We start from the raw sequence: 18,549 nt of genomic DNA, 5'->3' as shown, positions 1-18,549 counted from the left end.
CCCTTGGAAGGAGGGAAGGCTGAGTCCACCTGGAGCCGGTGGGGAGATTTGAACTGCTGAACTGTAGCTGGCAGTTAGTGGAAGGAGCCTGCAGGGCTGCACTCCAACCATTGTGCCACCCCACCTCTTAAAAAGGGGGAGACGCCGAAGGCAGCTGGGCCTTTGGGGTCTCCACACTGTGGGGGAATTGGGGCAGGAGGGTGAGCAACTCTGAGCAAGAGGAGGAGGAGAGGAGGAGGAGGAGGAGGAAGGCCTGGCGAGAGTCCAAGTGCCCGTGAGGTGAGGGGCCTCTTTGTGGGCAGAGGGGAGAAGCTCAGGTCAAGAGTTGGTGGAAACAATGTGTAGAGGCCCAAGGACAAGACTTGGAAGAATTTTAAGAGATTGTGCAAATCTGTTCAATAAATTACTTTTTAAAAAGAATAATTGCATTACTTTTGGAACGCACCCCGCACCTCAATGCAATGTCACCACTGCTCATCCCGACAATTTTTTTAAAAAAATATTTTTAATTTCGGATATATATCCATTTAAAAGGCCATTTTCTCAATCATGACATCTTTACATTCCCCATCAAAGGCAGCAGGAAGAGAAGTGAAAGAGAAGAGCGGAGACTGTACATCCCCCCCTCCCCCCCCCCTGCTGTCTCGTTGGCAGCTGAGTTTTCACTTAATCCTACGGTGAGTATTACCAGCGGATGCCATTCGGACATAAGGGCAACCAGTCTTCAAATAACCTATGTTCTTTGATTGTCTTTCCCTGTCTTCTTGCATATATAGTCAATTGTTACAAAGTTCTTCAATAAATCTTATATACTGCTCAAAAAACCAAAGCCCTCAAAGACCCCCCCCTAGACCTGAATGAAGGAAATGTTCTCATTGAATCCTTTGTTCTGCACAAAGTGGAATGTGCACAACAGCAGGTGGAATTGATGGTCCATCAGTGTTGCTTCCTAAGTGGACAGTTGGATTCCACAGGAGGTGGATTTACTTGGAGTTATATTCTTTTGTTTAAGTATTTTTTTTTTTAGCACAGTGTATTTTAAACCCTTTTAAACTTATTCCCAAATCTTTTATCCAGCTCCCTCTTTTCTCCCTTTTTTCAAGCCATTCATAAAATTCTTTTCATATTTCATCCCGACAACTTTTATGTAGATTTATGCAACCTATGTCCCAGGCATGAGGAAATTAACATACCCGTAGCTACTATGTGTTATGTATGGTCTGTTAGGTTCTGTGATTTTTTTTCTTTTTATAATAAGGGTTTTAAATTGCTTTTAATATTAGATTTGTACTTGTTGTATTGTTATGCTGTGAGCCGCTCCGAGTCCTTGGAGAGAGGCGGCATACAAATCTAATTAATAATAATAATAATAATAATAATAATAATAATAATAATAATAATAATAATAATAAATTATTATTAATAATAATAATGAAAGTGAGGGCATTGAAATGCCAAATGGTCAAACCATCGAGTGCCACCAGCAAGAAGCCTACAGATACTTGGGCATCTTGCAACTGGATAATATCAAGCATGGTCATGTGAAAACTGTGATCAGCAAAGAGTACATCCAGAGGACCAGAAAAAGTTTGAAGAGCAAACTGAATGGTGGCAACACTATCAGGGCTATAAATACTTGGGCCATACCTGTCATTAGATACACAGCTGGCATAGTGAACTGGACTCAAGGAGAGCTGGACAGGAAAACCAGAAAATTAATGACGGTCCATCATGCACTACACCCCCGCAGTGATGTTGACAAGCTGTATTTACCAAGGAAAATAGGCGGCAGAGGACTTTTGCAAGTGAAGCAGACAGTGGAAGAAGAGAAGCATGCATTAGCTGACTATGTGAAGGAGAGCAAAGAGTCAGCGTTGATGGAGGTCAACAATAGGAAGCTTCTCAAGGTGAAGCAAACTAAGGACCAGTACAGAAAAACTGTAACTAAATGTCGTATGGACAGTTGGCGGAACAAAGGATTGCATGGCCAGTTCTTGGAGAAGATTAAAGGTAAAGTGGATAAAGAAAAAGAGCTGGTCACGGCTTACAAGTAAGGAGACAGAAGGACTAATACTGGCGGCACAAGAACAGGCCATTAGAACAAATGCTGTCAAAGCCAGAATTGAAAAATCAACAGACGATCCAAAGTGCAGACTCTGTAAAGAAACAGATGAAACAATTGATCACATACTCAGCTGCTGCAAAAAGATCACACAGACTGACTACAAGCATAGACATGATGCTGTGGCACAGACTGACTACAGGCATAGACATGATGCTCTGGAACATGTGCCAGAACTACCATTTGCCAGTGGCAAAGAACTGCTGGGATCATAAGCCCAAAAAAGTGGTCGAAAATGAGCAAGCAAAACTACTGTGGGACTTCAGACTTCAGACTGACCGAATTCTGAAGCATAACACACCAGACACCCTGATTGTGGAGAAAAAGAAAGAATGGATCATCGACATCGCAATCCCAGGAGACAGCAGAATTGAGGAGAAGCAGCTAGAGAAATTAGTGAAATACGAAGATCTAAAAATTGAGCTGCAACAATGAAGCCAGTGAAAGTGGTCCCAGTGGTCCTTGGCGCAGTGCCAAAGGATCTCAGCGGACATTTGAAAGCCATCGGAATTGACCAAATCTCCACCTGTCAATTGCAAAAGGCCCCTTTACTGGGATCGGCAAACATAATTCACTGCTACATCACACAGTCCTAGGTGCTTGGGAAGCGCCCGACTGGTGATGAAATACGAAATCCAGCATAGTGATCTCGTTAGCTGCTGTGTTGGATTGACATAATAATAATAATAATAATAATAATAATAATAATAATAATATGCTTTTAAGCCACCCTCAGAAGGGCGGCATAGAAATCGAATGAATGAATGACATGGAGACTCCAAGAGCCCAGGCAGGAGCAGAGACAGAAGGGTGGGGGCAGAGGAGAGGAGGGGGAGGAGGATGGGACCCCTGGAACGGGGCCCCTCTTACCGAGCCTGGAGGCCAATCGTCTTCCTGAAGTCGCTCAGTCAGCAGATTCCCGAAGGCCTGGCATTCCAGGGCAGGTCCAGGCAGCTTTGGAGAAGCAAAACGGCCGGTGTTATTCTCTGCCAAAGAAAGACGCCCTGCAGCCTTGCCCCCCCCCTCGGAAGCCTCGTGCCTGGCTCCTAATTCTACTGAAGTCTCCTAAGAAGATTGGGGGGGGGGGGCTTTAGCCATGGGGGCCCAGAGGAGGAGCCAGGCCAGTCTGGGTGCCTGAGATTAAACCCACAGCCTGCAGACCTCCTGCCGCAACTTCTATGGTTGGGAAGTTTGGAAAAACTTTTCCGATCGGGAGAGAGTCCAGCCAGCGCCAGGGCAGCCAAGACAGGCCCACTGACCTTCTCCATTGCTCGTTCCGGGTGGTGGGTGGGTCAGCTCAGGGTCTCGGTGGGAAAAAATGCTGAGCCAATGATTCTTTTTTCCTTTTTTTAAAAAAGTTTTTGCCAAGTGGCCCAGCAACATCTCTGCAGGACACTCTCCCAGCCACCATTCAAAGCCCTTTAGCATTCTTGGCATTTTGGAATTACCCTATTTTTCAGAGTATTAAGAGACACATTTTTCCTCCCGAAAAGAAGCTGATGATTTGGGTGGGTCTTATACTCTGACTGTAGCTTCCTCCCCCAACCCCCTAACTAGCTGCCAGTAATCTTCCCAGCTTGCAGGCTCTTCCATTGTTACTCTCTCCAAAGAACGTTTTCCAAGCCCCTTGCAGGGTTTTTCCCACTGCTCCACTTGCTCCGAATGTTTCTCCGAATTTTTCTTTCCAGCCCTAACCAGGTGCTAACAATGTTCCCAGCTCTTACTGGCTTGCAGGCTCTTTCACTGTTACTCTCTGCAAAGAAGAATGTTTTCCAAGCCTTAAGTCTTTGCAGGGTTTTTCCCATTGCTCTACTTGCTCCAACTGTTTCTTTCCAGGTGCTAATGATCTTCCCAGCTTTTACTGGCTTGCAAGCTCTTCCATTGTTACTCTCTCCAAAGAATTTTTGTAAGCCCTTTACTAGAGGATAAAATAATGTGCTGGCTAAGGACGCTGGTCAGATAAATACCTGGTAAGCAGATTCTTTTCCTTATGTTCCTCCCCAAAAACTAAGGTGTGTCTTATACTCTGAAAAATACTCCAGTAACGTTTTACAGAGAATCGGCCTCTTGCCCCCAACAATCTGGGTCCTCATTTGACCCACCTGGGAAGGAGGGAAGGCTGAGTCAACCTGGAGCCGGTGGGGAGATTGGACGGCTGAACTACAGCCAGCAGTTTAGTGGAAGGAGCCTGCAGGGTTGCACTCTGACCACTGCCCCACCCCGGCTCATTTTCTTGTCCTGCCCTTCCAAAACAAAGCCAGGCTGGGCCCTCCTTAGCTCTGGAGCCTGAAGAAGCCCCGTGCAGATTGGCAGTGCTTGGGGGGCACTGGGCAGTTCGATCAGCGAGGGGGGGTGTAAGGGGCTACGTTTTCTCATCCCCCATCTCCCCTCCAATGATGTTGGCCAAAATGTTCAGGAATTGGGTGCCTGAAGGTTGCAACCCTTAAGCCCTCTGCGGAGGCATTTGGAGGCTAAGCAAATCCCGGCCTTGCATCGTTCGGGGGTGGGGGGGTCCTCTGCCGGCTACCTTTGGTTGGTCTGCAACTTCAGGCAGAGGGGGGCTGCAGAGGTGGACTGGTGCTCTGAGTGCGAGTGGAGTCCAGCGCAATTCTGCTATTGCAACTGGGCAGGTAGCGAAATTGCGCACGGACACGCAGGGATGCCCAGGGCCCAGGTGCAGTTGTGGGATTGGGCTGGACTCCACTAGCACTCAGAGCCACGGGGGCAAGCACATGTCCCCTCCCACCTTTGCAGCCCCCCTCTGCCCCCGTCCCTGTCCTGCTGTCCAAAGTGGCAGGCGGAAGGCCAACTTGGCTCATCCTATGCCTGGTGGACTTCAACTCCCAGGATCCCTGAGCCAACCCTGCCAGCTGAAGACTTCTGGGAGTTGAAGTCCCCCAGGCACAGGATGAGTCCACGCTGCCTACAGCCCCGCCCTTGGCTTCCCTTGATGTTGTCTCCACTGGTTACTTTGTCCCCGTTTTGACAAATAGGATCAAACGAAACGGGGCCCGTGTAAACCGCCCCCCCCCGCTCCGCCCTGCAGGCTTTCGGCTGCGCTTTGCCCCCCTTGCCATCCTCTTCCCTCTGGCACTTCGGCGCAAATTCCACAGGATCGCCCAGCGCCTCGCCCTGCTGCGCCCAAGACACCCGCGCCTCGCCCTGCATGCCCGGGGAGGGGGAGAGGGGGGCTAGGGAAGCTCCATCTCCGGCCCCCTCCCCGCCACCCATTCGCAGTATAGACCCCCCCCCCCAAGGCCAGTCCCCCCCCTCCGGGCAAGAAAAAGCGGGGAGGGGGCGCGCAGCCCACCTCCTCTGCCCGGGGGGGGGAGTTTCTTTCCCCCAGAGCCGGGGAGGGAGGAAAGGAAGCAAATGGGGGGGGGGGCTCAGGAAGGTCCCCCCGCCCGCTTACCTGCCCAGCCCGGGACTGACAGCGGCGTCTCTCGGGTGCGTGCTCAGCATGGCCTTTGAGGCGCCCCCCCAGCCCCGCCTCCCCGGGAGGGGCAGCCCCGCCCCGCAGCGGCGCCCTCCCCCCTCCTCTCCCCCCGCCCTTCCCGAGCCTGCAGCGGCCGGCGCAGTCTACCCAGGCGGCGTGGCTCCCTTCCCGGCCTCCTCCGCGCTTGCCCCCCCCGTTCCGTCCCGGCCTCCTCCGCGCCTGCCCCCCCTTCCGTGGGGCTTCTGGGGGGCGGAGCCAGCAGCCATGCGGCCCGGGAGGGGGGGCGGCGCGGGTCCCCCTCCCCGCAAGAGGCGCCGTCGTCGTCGGGGGGTGGGTCGGGGGTCGCCGGGGGGCGAGGCGGGCCGCTTCCGCGTGCAGGCGACGGCCGAGGCGCTGGTGCTGGTGCCCGCCGAGGGCGCGGCGGAGGAGGCGAGGGGGCCGCCGCGGAGGAGGCGGGGGCGCGCGGCCGAGGCGGGCGGGGACTCCCCGGGGGGCGCGGGGGGCGGATGGGGTTCGCGGCTGCCGGCCGAGCTGCTGGTGCGAATCCTGGGGCTGGCGGTGGCCGAAGACGGGGGCGCCGTGCCCCTCCTCTGCCGGTGAGCGCCCGGGGGGGGCGAGGGGGGTGCACAGGGGGGCTGCATAGGTGGGGGCGCTGGCCAGGTATCTATCTGCACCTGCCCAGCTCCAGGGCCACAGGCGCCCCGGTGGGTCTGTGCGCGATTTTGCTACCTGCCCAGGTGCAGTGGCCGAATTGTGCTGGACTCTGCCACCACTCAAGAGCCCCGGGGGCGTCACCGTTCCACCAGAGCCGCCCACCTTTGGGGAAGGGATGAGGGGGGGGCTGGCACTGCGGGACCCCCCCACTAACGCCCCCTCCCCTCTCTTTCCCAGGGCGGCCTGCGTGTGCCGGCTGTGGCAGCGAGCGGCGTCCGTAGCCGGGCTGTGGCGGACCGTGGCGGTGGGACATTGCTGGGGGGCCCCAGGGCAGAAGTGGGGGCCGGCACAGCAGAAGAAGGCACTGGGCACCCTGCAGTGGCTGGCAGAGCACAGGTGAGGACCAGGACCCTGCCTCCCCCTCCCTCGCTCCCCCCACCTCAATCGCTGGGCCCGAACTGATGACCTCATGTGTGCCCGGCAGGTTCTCCCTCCTGCGCGACTTCACGCTCAGCCACTGGAAGAGCCTCGTCCCATCTGTGCTGCAGGTGAGGCCAGAGCGTGGGGTGGGGGGCTGGTGGGTCTCCTGCCCTCCACCTGCAGGGGGGGGCGTAGGGAACTGATCCCCCCCTTTTTTTTTGCAGGCTCTGGCCGCCTCCAGCCCCCAGCTGGCCTCCCTGCACCTCTCCCACTGCAGTGGGGTGACCGCCGAGCCCCTTGGCCTGCTGGCCATCTCCTGCCCGCACCTGGAAAGCCTCGACCTGCAGGGGTCCCAGGTGAGGGACGGAGGGGCCTGCCAGCTCCAGCCTGCTTGACGAGGATGGGGTGGGGGGGCTCTTCTGGAGGATGCAGGGGATGACCGGCACCTCTGGGGCCCTTTTCGGCCTCTCCAGGTGGACCCCTGGACAGTCACGGGCTTCCTGGAGATGGCAGGTGCCCGGATGAAGCAGCTCTCCCTGACCTACAGCAGCCGCATCAGTGCCATCTTTGCTCTCCTGGTGGTAAGCAGACCGGACGACCCGTAAAGGCCAGCCCTGACCCCCTCCCCGGACGTGGGAATCCCTCCCTCCCTCCAGGGCGGTGCTTCTCAATTATTTTCTGTTACGCACCTCCCCCCCCCAAGAAGAAGTTAAGATTTAATGCCCCTCCAACTCTCCGCCTGGACGATTGTTTGCAATATTCACCACGTTTTCGCTGAAAAAACTCAAGCGGCTTAACAGCATGATTGGGGTGTGATGTGTTTCAGTGACGGGATTCATGCTGTCCACTGCCAACATGTTTAGCCCCAGTCAACATCCCGGTCTTTCCTTGTCTCCCACCGCAGTCCCAGTGAAACCAGGCGCTATCTACGCTTCTTCGTCCTATTTCCTCTTCTGAGCTTTCGGGAGACTTCCGTTTGTCTCATGAGCTCCGTCTCTCTCCTCCTCTCTTTTCACCCTTGTACAATCTCTTTCCACTGTGTCTCTTAAGGGTTTTTTTTTATTTTTTATTTTATTAATAGAGTTGAAAGGGACCGTTAGGTCATCGAGTCCAACACCCTGCCTGAGCAGGAAACCCTACAGCACCCCAGCCAAATGGAAGTCCAGTCTCCTCTTGAAGGTGTCCAGAGTTGGGGAGTTCACCACCTCCCCTGGCAGGCAGTTCCATTGGTTGATCGCTCTGACCGTCAGGAAGTTCTTCCTTATTTCCAGGTTGAATCTCTCCTTGGTCAGCTTCCAACCATTGTTCCTCGTCCGGCCCTCTGGTGCCCTGGGGAATAAAGAGACCCCCTCCTCACCGTGGCAACCCCTCAAGTATCTGTAAACTGCTATCATGTCCCCTCTAGACCTTCTTTTCTCTAGGCTGTCCATGCCCAGTTCTCTCAATCTCTCTTCGTAAGTCTTGGTTTTGAGTCCCCTAATCATTTTGGTTGCTCTTTTTTGCACCTTCTCCAGAGTTTCAATGTCTTTTTTGTAGTGAGGTGACCAGAATTGGATGCAGTACTCCAGGTGGGGTCTGACCAGGGCGTAGTAGAGTGGTATTAGTACTTCCCTGGTGTTGGAGCGTATTCCTCTGTTGATGCAGCTTAGGATTGAGTTGGCTTTTTTGGCGGCTGCTGCACATTGCTGACTCATGTTTAGTTGATTGTCCACCAAGACTCCAAGGTCTCTTTCGCAGTCACTACTGCTGAGTGGGGTATCTCCCAGGTTTATTATCTGCACTTCATTTCTCTTGCTATTGTTCAGTGCAAAAAACCCCCTACTCCCTGCGGCCAAAGAAGCACGTTTCCCAGGGTCATTTGTCCCCCTGGCATTGCGCCGTGCTCCCCCCATGCCTCCCGCCCCACTATTTGAGAAGCATTGCTCCAGGGGATGGAGCTTGGCGGGGGGGGGGGGGCTGTCTCTGCCAGAAGCCGTGGGTTCCATCCGAACACGGATGTGCGTGATTGTCTGTATTAGAGCCGTTTTAGCCGGAGTCCCAAAGGCTCCATCCCATCTCTGCTGTGCCCCCCACCCCAGCCAGGGGACCCCTTGGCAGCACAGCCCGTTTTGGGGTCCCAGAGGGAACTGCAGCTGCGGGAGTTGGTTGCATTCCTGCGAGCAGCCTCGACTCCTGGCCAGATGGACGGATAGATGGACGGATGGACGGACAAACAAACCTGTTCATCTGTCTCTGGTTGCCCCCAACCCCCTCCCCCCCCCAGAGCGGCTGCTGCCCGGAACTGCGTCTGTTGGAGGTGAACGCGGAAATCAAACAAAACACGCAACACTTCCAGCTGCCGATTGAACAGCTGCAGGCTGCCTGTCCACAGCTGCAGGTGCGTGGGGGGTCGTTCCAGCCCCGTCCCCAAGTCAGAATTTGGGGGGAGGACTTGGCTCCCCCTGGGAGGTAGGGCTGCTCAAGTGGGGGGGGGGACGGTTTCCCAGGGCCCGTCCGTAGCTGCCCCGCCCCCTCCTCTCTGCCCGCAGGTGCTGCGTCTGCTGAACATCACCTACTACCCAAAGCAACTGCCCGCTTCCTCCGGCCTGTGTCCGGGCTTCCCGCAGCTGGAGGAGCTGTGCCTGGCCACCACCGCCTTCTCCTTCGTGGACAACCACATGCTGTGGCGCATTCTGACCACCTCCCGTCGGCTCCGCGTCCTGGACCTGCGGGGCTGCATCCGGGTGACGCCCAAAGGCTTGGAGCAGCTCACCTGCCCAGGTGGGTGCGGGAAAAAGACCTCCCACAATTCCCTGGCAACCAGTTAACACCCCTCCCCCCATTCTGCCAGTAATTAGCCCCAAATTAAAACTCAAACACAAAGGTTTCAAAATGAACAGGAGTCTATTCACAAGGACGTTTGTTGAACTGCACAAACAAAGACCAACAATGTCTCTCAACTTCCAAAATCCAGGCGGGAGGCCAGGTTGAGCACATAAAGAGCTGATGGATAAATTAGTGAAGATTGGACTTAATCCCTGGATGGTTCAGAGGATTTGCAGCTGGCTGAAGCATAGACATCAGAGAGTTATTGTTAATGGCGAGTATTCTGAGCAGAGACAGGTTACAAGCGGTGTGCCACAAGGGTCTGTTCTGGGTCCTATTCTTTTTAATATTTTATTTATTTATTTATTTATTAGTTGGACTTGTATGCCGCCCCTTTCCGAAGACTCGGGGCGGCTCACAACAAGTAAAAACAGTCACAGGAAGAGTAGGGGCAGTTCTTTGCAAAATATGTTTGTGAGTGACATAGGGGAAGGTTTGGTAGGGAAGGTTTGCCTATTTGCCGATGACTCTAAAGTGTGCAATAGGGTTGATATTCCTGGAGGCGTCTGTAATATGGTAAATGATTTAGCTTTACTAGATAAATGGTCTAAGCAATGGAAACTGCAGTTTAATGTTTCCAAATGTAAAATAATGCACTTGGGGAAAAGGAATCCTCAATCTGAGTATTGTATTGGCAGTTCTGTGTTGGCAAATACTTCAAAAGAAAAGGATTTAGGGGTAGTGATTTCTGACAGTCTCAAAATGGGTGAACAGTGCAGTCAGGCGGTAGGGAAAGCAAGTAGGATGCTTGGCTGCATAGCTAGAGGTATAACAAGCAGGAAGAGGGAGTTTGTGATCCCACTATATAGAGTGCTGGTGAGACCACATTTGGAGTACTGTGTTCAGTTCTGGAGACCTCACCTACAAAAAGATATTGACAAAATTGAACGGGTCCAAAGACGGGCTACAAGAATGGTGGAAGGTCTTAAGCATAAAACGTATCAGGAAAGACTTCATGAACTCAATCTCAATCTGGAGGACAGAAGGGAAAGGGGGGACATGATCAAAACATTTAAATATATTAAAGGGTTAAATAAGGTCTAGGAGGGAAGTGTTTTTAAAAGGAAAGTGAACCCAAGAACAAGGGGACACAAACTGAGGTTAGTTTTGAGAAAGATCAGAAGCAACATGAGAAAATATGATTTTACTGAAAGAGCAGTGGATGCTTGGAACAAACTTCCAGCAGACGTGGTGGGTAAATCCACAGTGACTGAATGTAAACCTGCCTGGGATAAACATAGATCCATCCTAAGATAAAACACAGGAAATAGTATAAGGGCAGACGAGATGGACCATGAGGTATTTTTCGGCCATCAATCTTCTTTGTTTCTAAGGTTTGTCAGACAGAAACACTCTTCACAGGCTCTTCTCTTCTGGAGTGTTGGGTTTTTGCAAAGAGCACTGTCCAATTCCTCCCCTTCTTATGCTCTCTGGGAGTGCAGACTATGCACAGCTGTGCTCACTTCCTCTCTCTGAGCCTCCATAACTGCTCCTGCCTCCCCTGCCTCCTTCTTTCCCTTATGTTCAGGATCGGGTCTCTTATCTCCTCTTCCTCCTCCTCAGACCCTGGCAAATCCCCAGTTGGGGGCTCTATAGCCTCTGCAGGCTCCTCCCACCCAGACTCCCCCTCCTCCTCTGGCTCACTGTCCGATTCCTCCGACAGCCACCCAGGCTGACCGTGCCCAGATGGCCCCACTTCACCAGGCTCAAAGTCCGCGGCCAGAGAGTCTGGCTGTGAGCCAACCACAACACACACACCCCATACACACTCACATGCACTAGCCTCCAGCCCCACATGTGGGTGGGTCTGGGTGCGAGACAGGGGTCCCTGCAGGCTTCCCTTTTCTGCAAAAGCCCCAGGAGGCAAGACAAGGAATATGTTTTAAAAAAATAATGATTTTTATTCAATTTTTAAAAACAAAACATAATTCAACAAAGACGTCAAGCTTAAAACGAATTTACATTTCTGTTTCTTCCCCCCCTTCTTTGTTTTAACAATTATCCTATTCCCCCTCCCCCCTTCAATCCAGTTTTAAAATTTCCCCCCTACGGTGTATTATTCTTTCTCTGGTTTGTTCTGCGTTTCTGCTTTAATCCATTTTGCACAGTCTAATATTTTCCTAACCACAATGTCATCACTTGGTTTGTTTTATTTTTTCCCAATTTTCTATGAAAACCAACTTGGCCGCTGTTAGTATAATAACAAACACCCACACTGACAAGGAACAACCAGGATCAGGTGGAGAGTTAAGGCCACTTTACAAGGTCTTGGTGAGGCCACACTTGGAATCCTGTGTCCAGTTTTGGTCGCCACGATGCAAAAAGGATGTTGAGACTCTAGAAAAAGTGCAGAGAAGAGCCACAAGGATGATGAGGGGACCGGAGGCTAAAACACATGAAGAACGGTTGCAGGAACTGGGCCTGGCTGGTTGAATGAGAAGAAGGACCAGGGGAGACATGAGAGCAGTCTTCCAATATCTCAGGGGCTGCCCCCAAAAAGAGAGAGTCGAACTATTCTCCAAAACAACTCAAGACAGACGAGGAAGCAATGGGTGAAAACTAAACAAGGAGAGAAGCAACCTAGAACTAAGGAGGAATTTCCTGACAGTCAGAACAATTAACCAGTGGAACTGCCTGCCTCCAGAAGTTGTGAATGCTCAAACACTGGTAACCTCCTGTCTGAAGTAGTGTAGGGTTTCTTGCCCAAGCAGGGGGTTGGACTAGAAGACCTCCAAGGTCCCTTCCATGTCTGTTGTTATTATTGATATTAATATTATTATTATGTTTCAGTCTCCAGGCGTTTAATCCTCTTAGTTGCTCTTCTCTGCACTTTCCCCCCAAAGCTCCCCACATCCCTTTTGACTGCCTGGTTCATCCTATAGCCCCCCCCCCCATGTCCCCCCCCAGCCCCGCCTTGGTTGAGAGGCCAGGAATGCGAGGAACCCGACCGGCCTGCAGGCCAACTAGGGTCACCACTCCAGCGGAACCGAAGGAAGAAGGAGACGGGCGCCAGGCTGGCTTGGTGCCACCTCTGGGAAGAGGGAGGAGGGCGCTAGAATGGTCACTGGGGCAAACAAGCCCCTTCCCGGGCCCTCTGCAACCCTCTCTCTGCTGTGTGAGTGTGTGCGTGCGCACCAGATGTGTGAACTCCTGAGAAATGCCTGGAAAAACCGCTGCCCTTTGCCTTGCATGGCTGAGCAAAGGTCACCCGACTGGCACCCAGCCTGGCAGGACGAGAGCTCCTGGCTCCTGGCCTGATGCTCAGCCTCCGCACTAGGAACGGCCTCCCTGAAGCCCCCCCCCAAACACCAAAGGGGGAGGGTCTTTCTCTCCCCCCTCCTGCATTGCCTGGCTTCCACCACACTGGGGAGGAAGGGCAGCCCAGGACCTTTGCTCAGAGAGGCTTTCCACTGGGGCTCTTGGGGTGGGTTGAGATCAGGGAGACCCTCCCTCCCCGTGTGACTCTCAGCCCCCTGCAGGGGAGGAGGATTGGGGGCCTGGAGGCCAAAACACACAAAGAAGGGACTGGGCGGCGTGGCCAGAGAAAAGAAGGGCCCAGTGGCAGCATTTGGCAAAGCCCCTGAAGGCAGCACAAGGAACAATGGGTGGAAACTAATCAAGGAGAGAAGCAACCTGGGATTAAGAAACCTAGAAGGTTGACGGCAGAAAAAAGACCTCCTGGTCCATCTCGTCTGCCCTTATACTATTTCCTGTGTTTTATCTTAGGGTCGATATACACTGCTCAAAAAAAATAAAGGGAACCCTTAAACCACACAATTCCAAGTCAATCCAACCACTGTGAAATCCAACTGTCCACTTAGGAAGCAACACTGATGGACAGTCGATTTCTCACATGCTGTGGTGCAAATGGAATAGTTGTGCAAAGGAAACATTCCATGAGAACATTTCACTCATTCAGATCTAGGATGAGATATTTGAGTGTCTCCTTTGGTTTTTCCAGCAGTGTTTGTTTATCCCAGGCATAGAAACCTAGAAGATGGACGGCAGAAAAAGACCCCCTGGTCCATCTCGTCTGCCCTTACACTATTTCCTGTATTTAATCTTAGAATGGATCTGTGTTTATCCCTATGTTTAAATTCAGTGACTGTGGATTGACCAACCACGTCTGCTGGGCGTTTGTTCCAAGCCTCCACTTCTCTTTCAGTCCAATCCTATTTTCTCACGCTGCTTCTGACCAATGAAGGGGAAAGTTCCTCAGTGTTGACCAATGAAGTGAGGGCAATTAAAGCAGTGGAGCAGCTTGCCAGAAGAAGTTGTGGGTGTTGCCTCACTGGAGGTTTTGAGGAAGAGATTGGAGAGCCCTGTGTCTGAAATGGGTGTGCAGGCAGAGGGTGTGTGTGTGTGAGCCTTTTTTGGTTCACGTGCCAAAAGGGTGTGTTGTGTGTGTGTGTGCACGCTAACATACCTGCATGCGCAGAAGCCTCACTGAATTCTGGGACGGTGAAAAAACAGCACAAGGGGCAAACGGAAAGTTCAGAAGAAGAGACCTCTGGTTTGCCTGTTGTGCTGTTTCTCACACTCCAGGGGCTTCAGCACAGTGGGCAAAACGGACGTCTGTTTTTCTGGGCCTCTGGTCAGCCTGCTGGGCCGTTCCCCCTCCCCCCTGGGGCTTCGGGAAGCTTCTCTGCAGGGTGAAAAACAACACAACAACACAAACCAAGCCCACTTTTCTGAACTGTTTGCCCACGCAGCCGTTTTTTGCCCTTCCCTGAAGCCCCCGGAGGACAAAGGGGCCTCCCCCGAAGCCAGAAAGGCCAGCTGGCCGGTGCGCGCGTGTGTGTGCTGGAGCTGACGTAGGGAAACGCCCCATGTGCCCTCCGATGTGGCTCTGTGCATCTGACGTGTGCAGGAGGTGGAAGGACGGTTTCTGGCTCTTGAGCAGATTCTTCCCATCAGGACCAGTTGGAGTTTCCTGGGTTCTTGTGTGGAGGGGCTGGAGCAGCTGGTTATGCCTCCAAGAGGGTGGTGACTGGGTGGGTGGGGCAGGCCTGTTCGAGACCCCCTCCCTGGGGACCCCTTTGGTCTATTCCTGCCCTTGCCCCTACTGTTGTGAGCCGCCCTGAGTCTTCGGAGGGGGCGGCATACAAATCTAAATAATAAATAAATACTGACCACCAAAGCGTTTAGCAATAGCAACAGCATTTTGACTTATCTACCGCTTCAGGGTGCTTTCCCAGCCCTCTCTAAGCGGTTTACAGAATCGGCACTTTTGCCCCCAACAATCTGGGTCCTCATTTGACCCACCGGGGAAGGAGGGAAGGATGAGTCCACTTGGAGCTGGTGGTGAGATCTGAACTGCTGAACTACAGCTAGCAGTTAGCTGAAGGAGCCTGCAGGGCTGCACTCCAACTAATGCGCCCCCCTGCCTCAGGAAGAAGGAAGGAAGGAAGGAAGGAAGGAAGGGTCAGGAATTAAAAATCCTCATAATGCAGAAAGTAGGCCTCAGATAAGAATGCTGAGTCATCCAGAGGCCGTTGAGCCTGCAGCAACCTAGCAATTGTGTGAAAAGTATTTAACTAGGCAAGAGCTCCCTGCTCTTTCTCTCTGTTAGCTGTGTGCTGTTGCTCTTCGTGAGAAGTATGCTTTGAAGAAGCTGTAACACTGTAAAAGTTGGTTCCTGTGAGTTATTGAACTAAGATAGTTGTAACAAGGTACTAGTAAAATACTAGTTTATTGTATATACAGTGTTCCCTCGCTTTTTGTGGGGGATGCGTTCCAAGACCGCCCGCGAAAGTCGAATTTCTGCGAAGCAGAGATGTGGAAGTAAATACACTATTTTTGGCTATGAACAGTATCACAAGCCTTCCCTTAACACTTTAAACCCCTAAACTGCAATTTTCCATTCCCTTAGCAACCATTCTGATTATTACTCACCATGTTTATTTATTAAAGTTTATTAAAAAAAATATTTATTAAAGGCAGACGAAAGTTTGGCAATGACATATGACGTCATCGGGTGGGAAAAACTGTGGTATAGGGAAAAAACCCGCAAAGTATTTTTTAATTAATATTTTTGAAAAACCGTGGTATAGACTTTCCGTGAAGTTCGAACCCGCGAAAATCGAGGGAACACTGTAGTATAGACCAGGGGTGGGCAATTAATTTTGCCATGGTGCCGCATGAGCGGACCCCAACCTCCATGGACTGGTCGGATAGCGGGCAGGCCGGTTACAGACATCAGGTGGGCCGGATGAGGCCTATGGGCTGTACCTTGCCCAGGTCTGGTATAGACAGTAGTAGTATAAAGAAGTAAATATATTTTTCCACAACTTCCTGCTGCTGCTGTGTTTCATTGAAGACTTCAACTCCATTTCTAGGGTCGTTGGCTGGTTGGTCGGATTGGTGGGCTGGTTTGCTGCTTGGGCACAAACAGAGTAGCTTCCATAAATGCAAGGTCTGATAGGAAGGGAGGGAGGGAGGGAGGGAGGGAGGGAGGAAAGGAGGGAGGGAGGGAGGAAAGAAGGCATTAGCAATAGCACTCATACTTATATACAGCTTCCTAGTGCTTTTCCAGCCCTCTCTAAGCGGTTGACAGACTCAGCCTCTTGCCCCCAACCATCTGGGTCCTCATTTGACCCACCTGGGAAGGAGGGGAGGCTGAGTCAACCTGGAGCCCTTGGTGAGATTTGAACCTCTGAACTACAGCCAGCAGTTTAGTGGAAGGAGCCTGCAGTGCTGCACTCTAACCACTGCGCCACCCTGTCTCTTCCATTTCCTGCAGACCTGGAGCAGCTCTACCTGGGCCTGCACTACAGCGACAGCCACCTGTCCCGCCCCCTGGAAGGCAGCCCCCTCCTCACCTGGAAGTGGCGGCACAGCCTGCGGGAGCTGGACCTGACCAGCCAGAGCTTCAGCGAGGAGGACCTGGACCAGGCCATGGCGGCCTTCACGCAGGGGGTGGCGCCGCTGCTGCGCTCCCTCAGCCTCACAGGGACCAAGGTCGCCCTCCGGACGGTCAGGTGAGCCAGGCAGTGGCCGCCAATGGGACCCCTCCCCCCCAAGGCTCTCTCCCTCTTGCTCCAACCTGGGACGGCAAGAAATGGGGGAAACCCACGGGGGCACTGGAGACCCTTTTGCTTGGGCATTGGGGGCCTCAGAGCAGCTGTGCCCTCCAGATGTTGGCATAGCCCAGAATCCCAGCCCTGCAGGAATCCCAGCTGCCGGGGGCCTTCGGGGGCTGGGCCTTGGGGAGGCCGGCTGCTTGGGGGATTATGGCCATTTTTCATAGTTATGACCTTTGCACAGTCACGTGATCCCTGTCAATGGATGATGCAGAGTCACCCTTGTTTAAGGAGGTTGTGCACACACAGAAGTGTTTAGATTGAGATGAGTTGCGAATAACTACTCAGCCACACAGAGATACACTAACTTGAGTTAAGTTTACTTTGACAAATAACATCTTCAGATAAACAGTGTAAAGTTTTACACATAATAAGTCAGAATAACAATCCAAATGTTACCAAGTACACTGCTCAAAAAAATAAATAAAGGGAGCCCTTAAACAACAGAATATAACTCCAAGGAAATCAAACTCCTGTGAAATCCAACTGTCCACTTAGGAAGCAACACTGATGGACAATCAGTTTCACCTGCTGTGGTGCACATTCAACTTTGTGCAGAACAAAGGATTCAAGGAGAATATTTCCTTCATTCAAATCTGGGATGGGTTCTTTGAGGGTCCCCTTTATTGTTTTGAGCAGTGTACATGGTCTTTCTTACAAGTTGTCTTTGTCATAATCAGTAAATAAAGGTATCAAGCCTAAACACATTTTAGCTGTAATACATGACTACAATACAGAGAGATTGCAGAGCAAACCTAACACTGAGTAGCCAGACAAAGAGAAACAAAGTGGGTGACTCAGAGAAATAAGCTATAAACTCTAGCTCCCTCTTGTGGCAATCTGCAGCACCCGCAGCCAATATATTACCAACCCAACAGTTATGGACAGTCCTAAAAGTGACCTTACAATGGTGGACTTCAACTTCCAAAATTCCTGAGCCGGCTATGCTGCAACATGGCCAGGACACACACACACCCCGGCTACAGAGGCATTTTGCATTTTGCAAGGTGGAAAAAAATTCAGACAGTCCTTTAATCACAACCGTTTGTTTAGTGACCATTTGGAGTTATCATGGGACCGGAAAAAAGCATTTGTCCCACTTAGCAACCAGCATCTGCACGGTCACCTGATTGAAATTCAGACACTTAGCAACTGACTCGTGTTTATGACGGTTGCAGTGCGTGTGACCCCCACCCACTTTTTGTGACCTTCAGACAAGCAAAATCAATGGCTGGATTCCCTTAGTTGGATTGAGTGTGGATGGCTATGTAGTGGATGATTTTTCTGATAATGTATTTTAAATTAGCTTTTTAATTTTTAAACATTAGATTTGTACTGTATTGTATTGCCATTAATGTTGTGAGCCGCCCCGAGTCTTCGGAGAGGGGCAGCATACAAATATTATTATTATTATTATTATTATTATTATTATTATTATTATTATTATTATATTATAACCACCTCCTCCTTCTTCTTCTCTTCCTCTTCCTTCTCCTCTTCTTCCTCCTCCTCCTCCTCCTCCCCCTTCTCCCTTCTTTCTTCTATCTTTCTTCTCGCAAGGACCCTGATCGCCAGCTGCCCTGCCCTTGTCTACCTCAACCTCTCGTCCTGCCGCCATTTGCCCCGGGGCACCAAGAAGGCCTATCGCGGCCCAGGTGAAATCCGCCAGTGTTTGCGTCAGCTCTCGGCCAGCTCAGAGGACTCAGAGACCCCGGGGTGGGCAGTTTGAGAGCTGCGGCTCCTGAACTGGGGACAGCACAAGCCCTCCTTTCCAGAGTTGCCCAGGTGGGCCCCCAGCCTCATTTCCCAGGAGGGCTGACCCTCTCCTCCTCACTGGAAGGCGGAGGTCTCCCTGCAGCATCAGGAAGCCTAAGTCTGGGAGCCCCTTGGCTCTTGCTTTCGTACGCCTTTCTCTTTTTTAATGTTTGTAAATTTCAAGTTCTGTCTGAATAAAAGGATTTTTTCTTTAA

General features: G+C 51.9%; 2 protein-coding genes across 5 annotated transcripts in view; one reads left to right on the top strand and one right to left on the bottom strand.

Moving 5' to 3' along the window:
- The window catches only part of SLC52A2 (solute carrier family 52 member 2), a 19,968-nt gene extending 14,205 nt beyond the window's left edge, over positions 1-5,763 (bottom strand). For 2 of the 4 annotated variants that reach the window (XM_070748438.1, XM_070748441.1), the window contains exons 1-2: positions 5,535-5,618; positions 2,993-3,076 (exon numbers count right to left, since the gene is read on the bottom strand). The gene's annotated coding sequence lies outside the window, so the exon portion shown is untranslated. Of the gene's footprint in view, positions 1-2,992; positions 3,077-3,381; positions 3,936-5,534; positions 5,619-5,705 lie in introns of those variants that run through there. The other 2 variants (XM_070748439.1, XM_070748440.1) reach the window with 2 other exon arrangements.
- FBXL6 (F-box and leucine rich repeat protein 6) lies at positions 5,583-18,549 on the top strand. Its single transcript, XM_070748710.1, has 9 exons — positions 5,583-6,154; positions 6,450-6,608; positions 6,697-6,760; positions 6,857-6,988; positions 7,106-7,213; positions 8,896-9,009; positions 9,161-9,392; positions 16,240-16,477; positions 18,140-18,549. Exons 1-9 carry the CDS (start codon positions 5,583-5,585, stop codon positions 18,306-18,308), a joined length of 1,788 nt encoding a protein of 595 aa, XP_070604811.1. The 3' UTR covers positions 18,309-18,549.

This window comes from Erythrolamprus reginae, chromosome 3 (genome assembly GCF_031021105.1).
Source record: "Erythrolamprus reginae isolate rEryReg1 chromosome 3, rEryReg1.hap1, whole genome shotgun sequence".
Lineage (NCBI taxonomy): Eukaryota > Metazoa > Chordata > Lepidosauria > Squamata > Dipsadidae > Erythrolamprus > Erythrolamprus reginae.
Note: the sequence above shows the minus strand (reverse complement) of the source record. Positions and strands in the feature narration are given on the sequence as shown.

Coding starts and splice junctions, on each gene's coding strand:
- FBXL6 (XM_070748710.1), top strand. CDS start 5,583: ATGGCCTTTGAGGCGCCCCCCCAGCCCCGCCTCCCCGGGAGGGGCAGC. Junction 6,761..6,856: donor TCGTCCCATCTGTGCTGCAG/GTGAGGCCAGAG, acceptor TTTTTTTTGCAG/GCTCTGGCCGCCTCCAGCCC. Junction 6,989..7,105: donor TCGACCTGCAGGGGTCCCAG/GTGAGGGACGGA, acceptor CGGCCTCTCCAG/GTGGACCCCTGGACAGTCAC.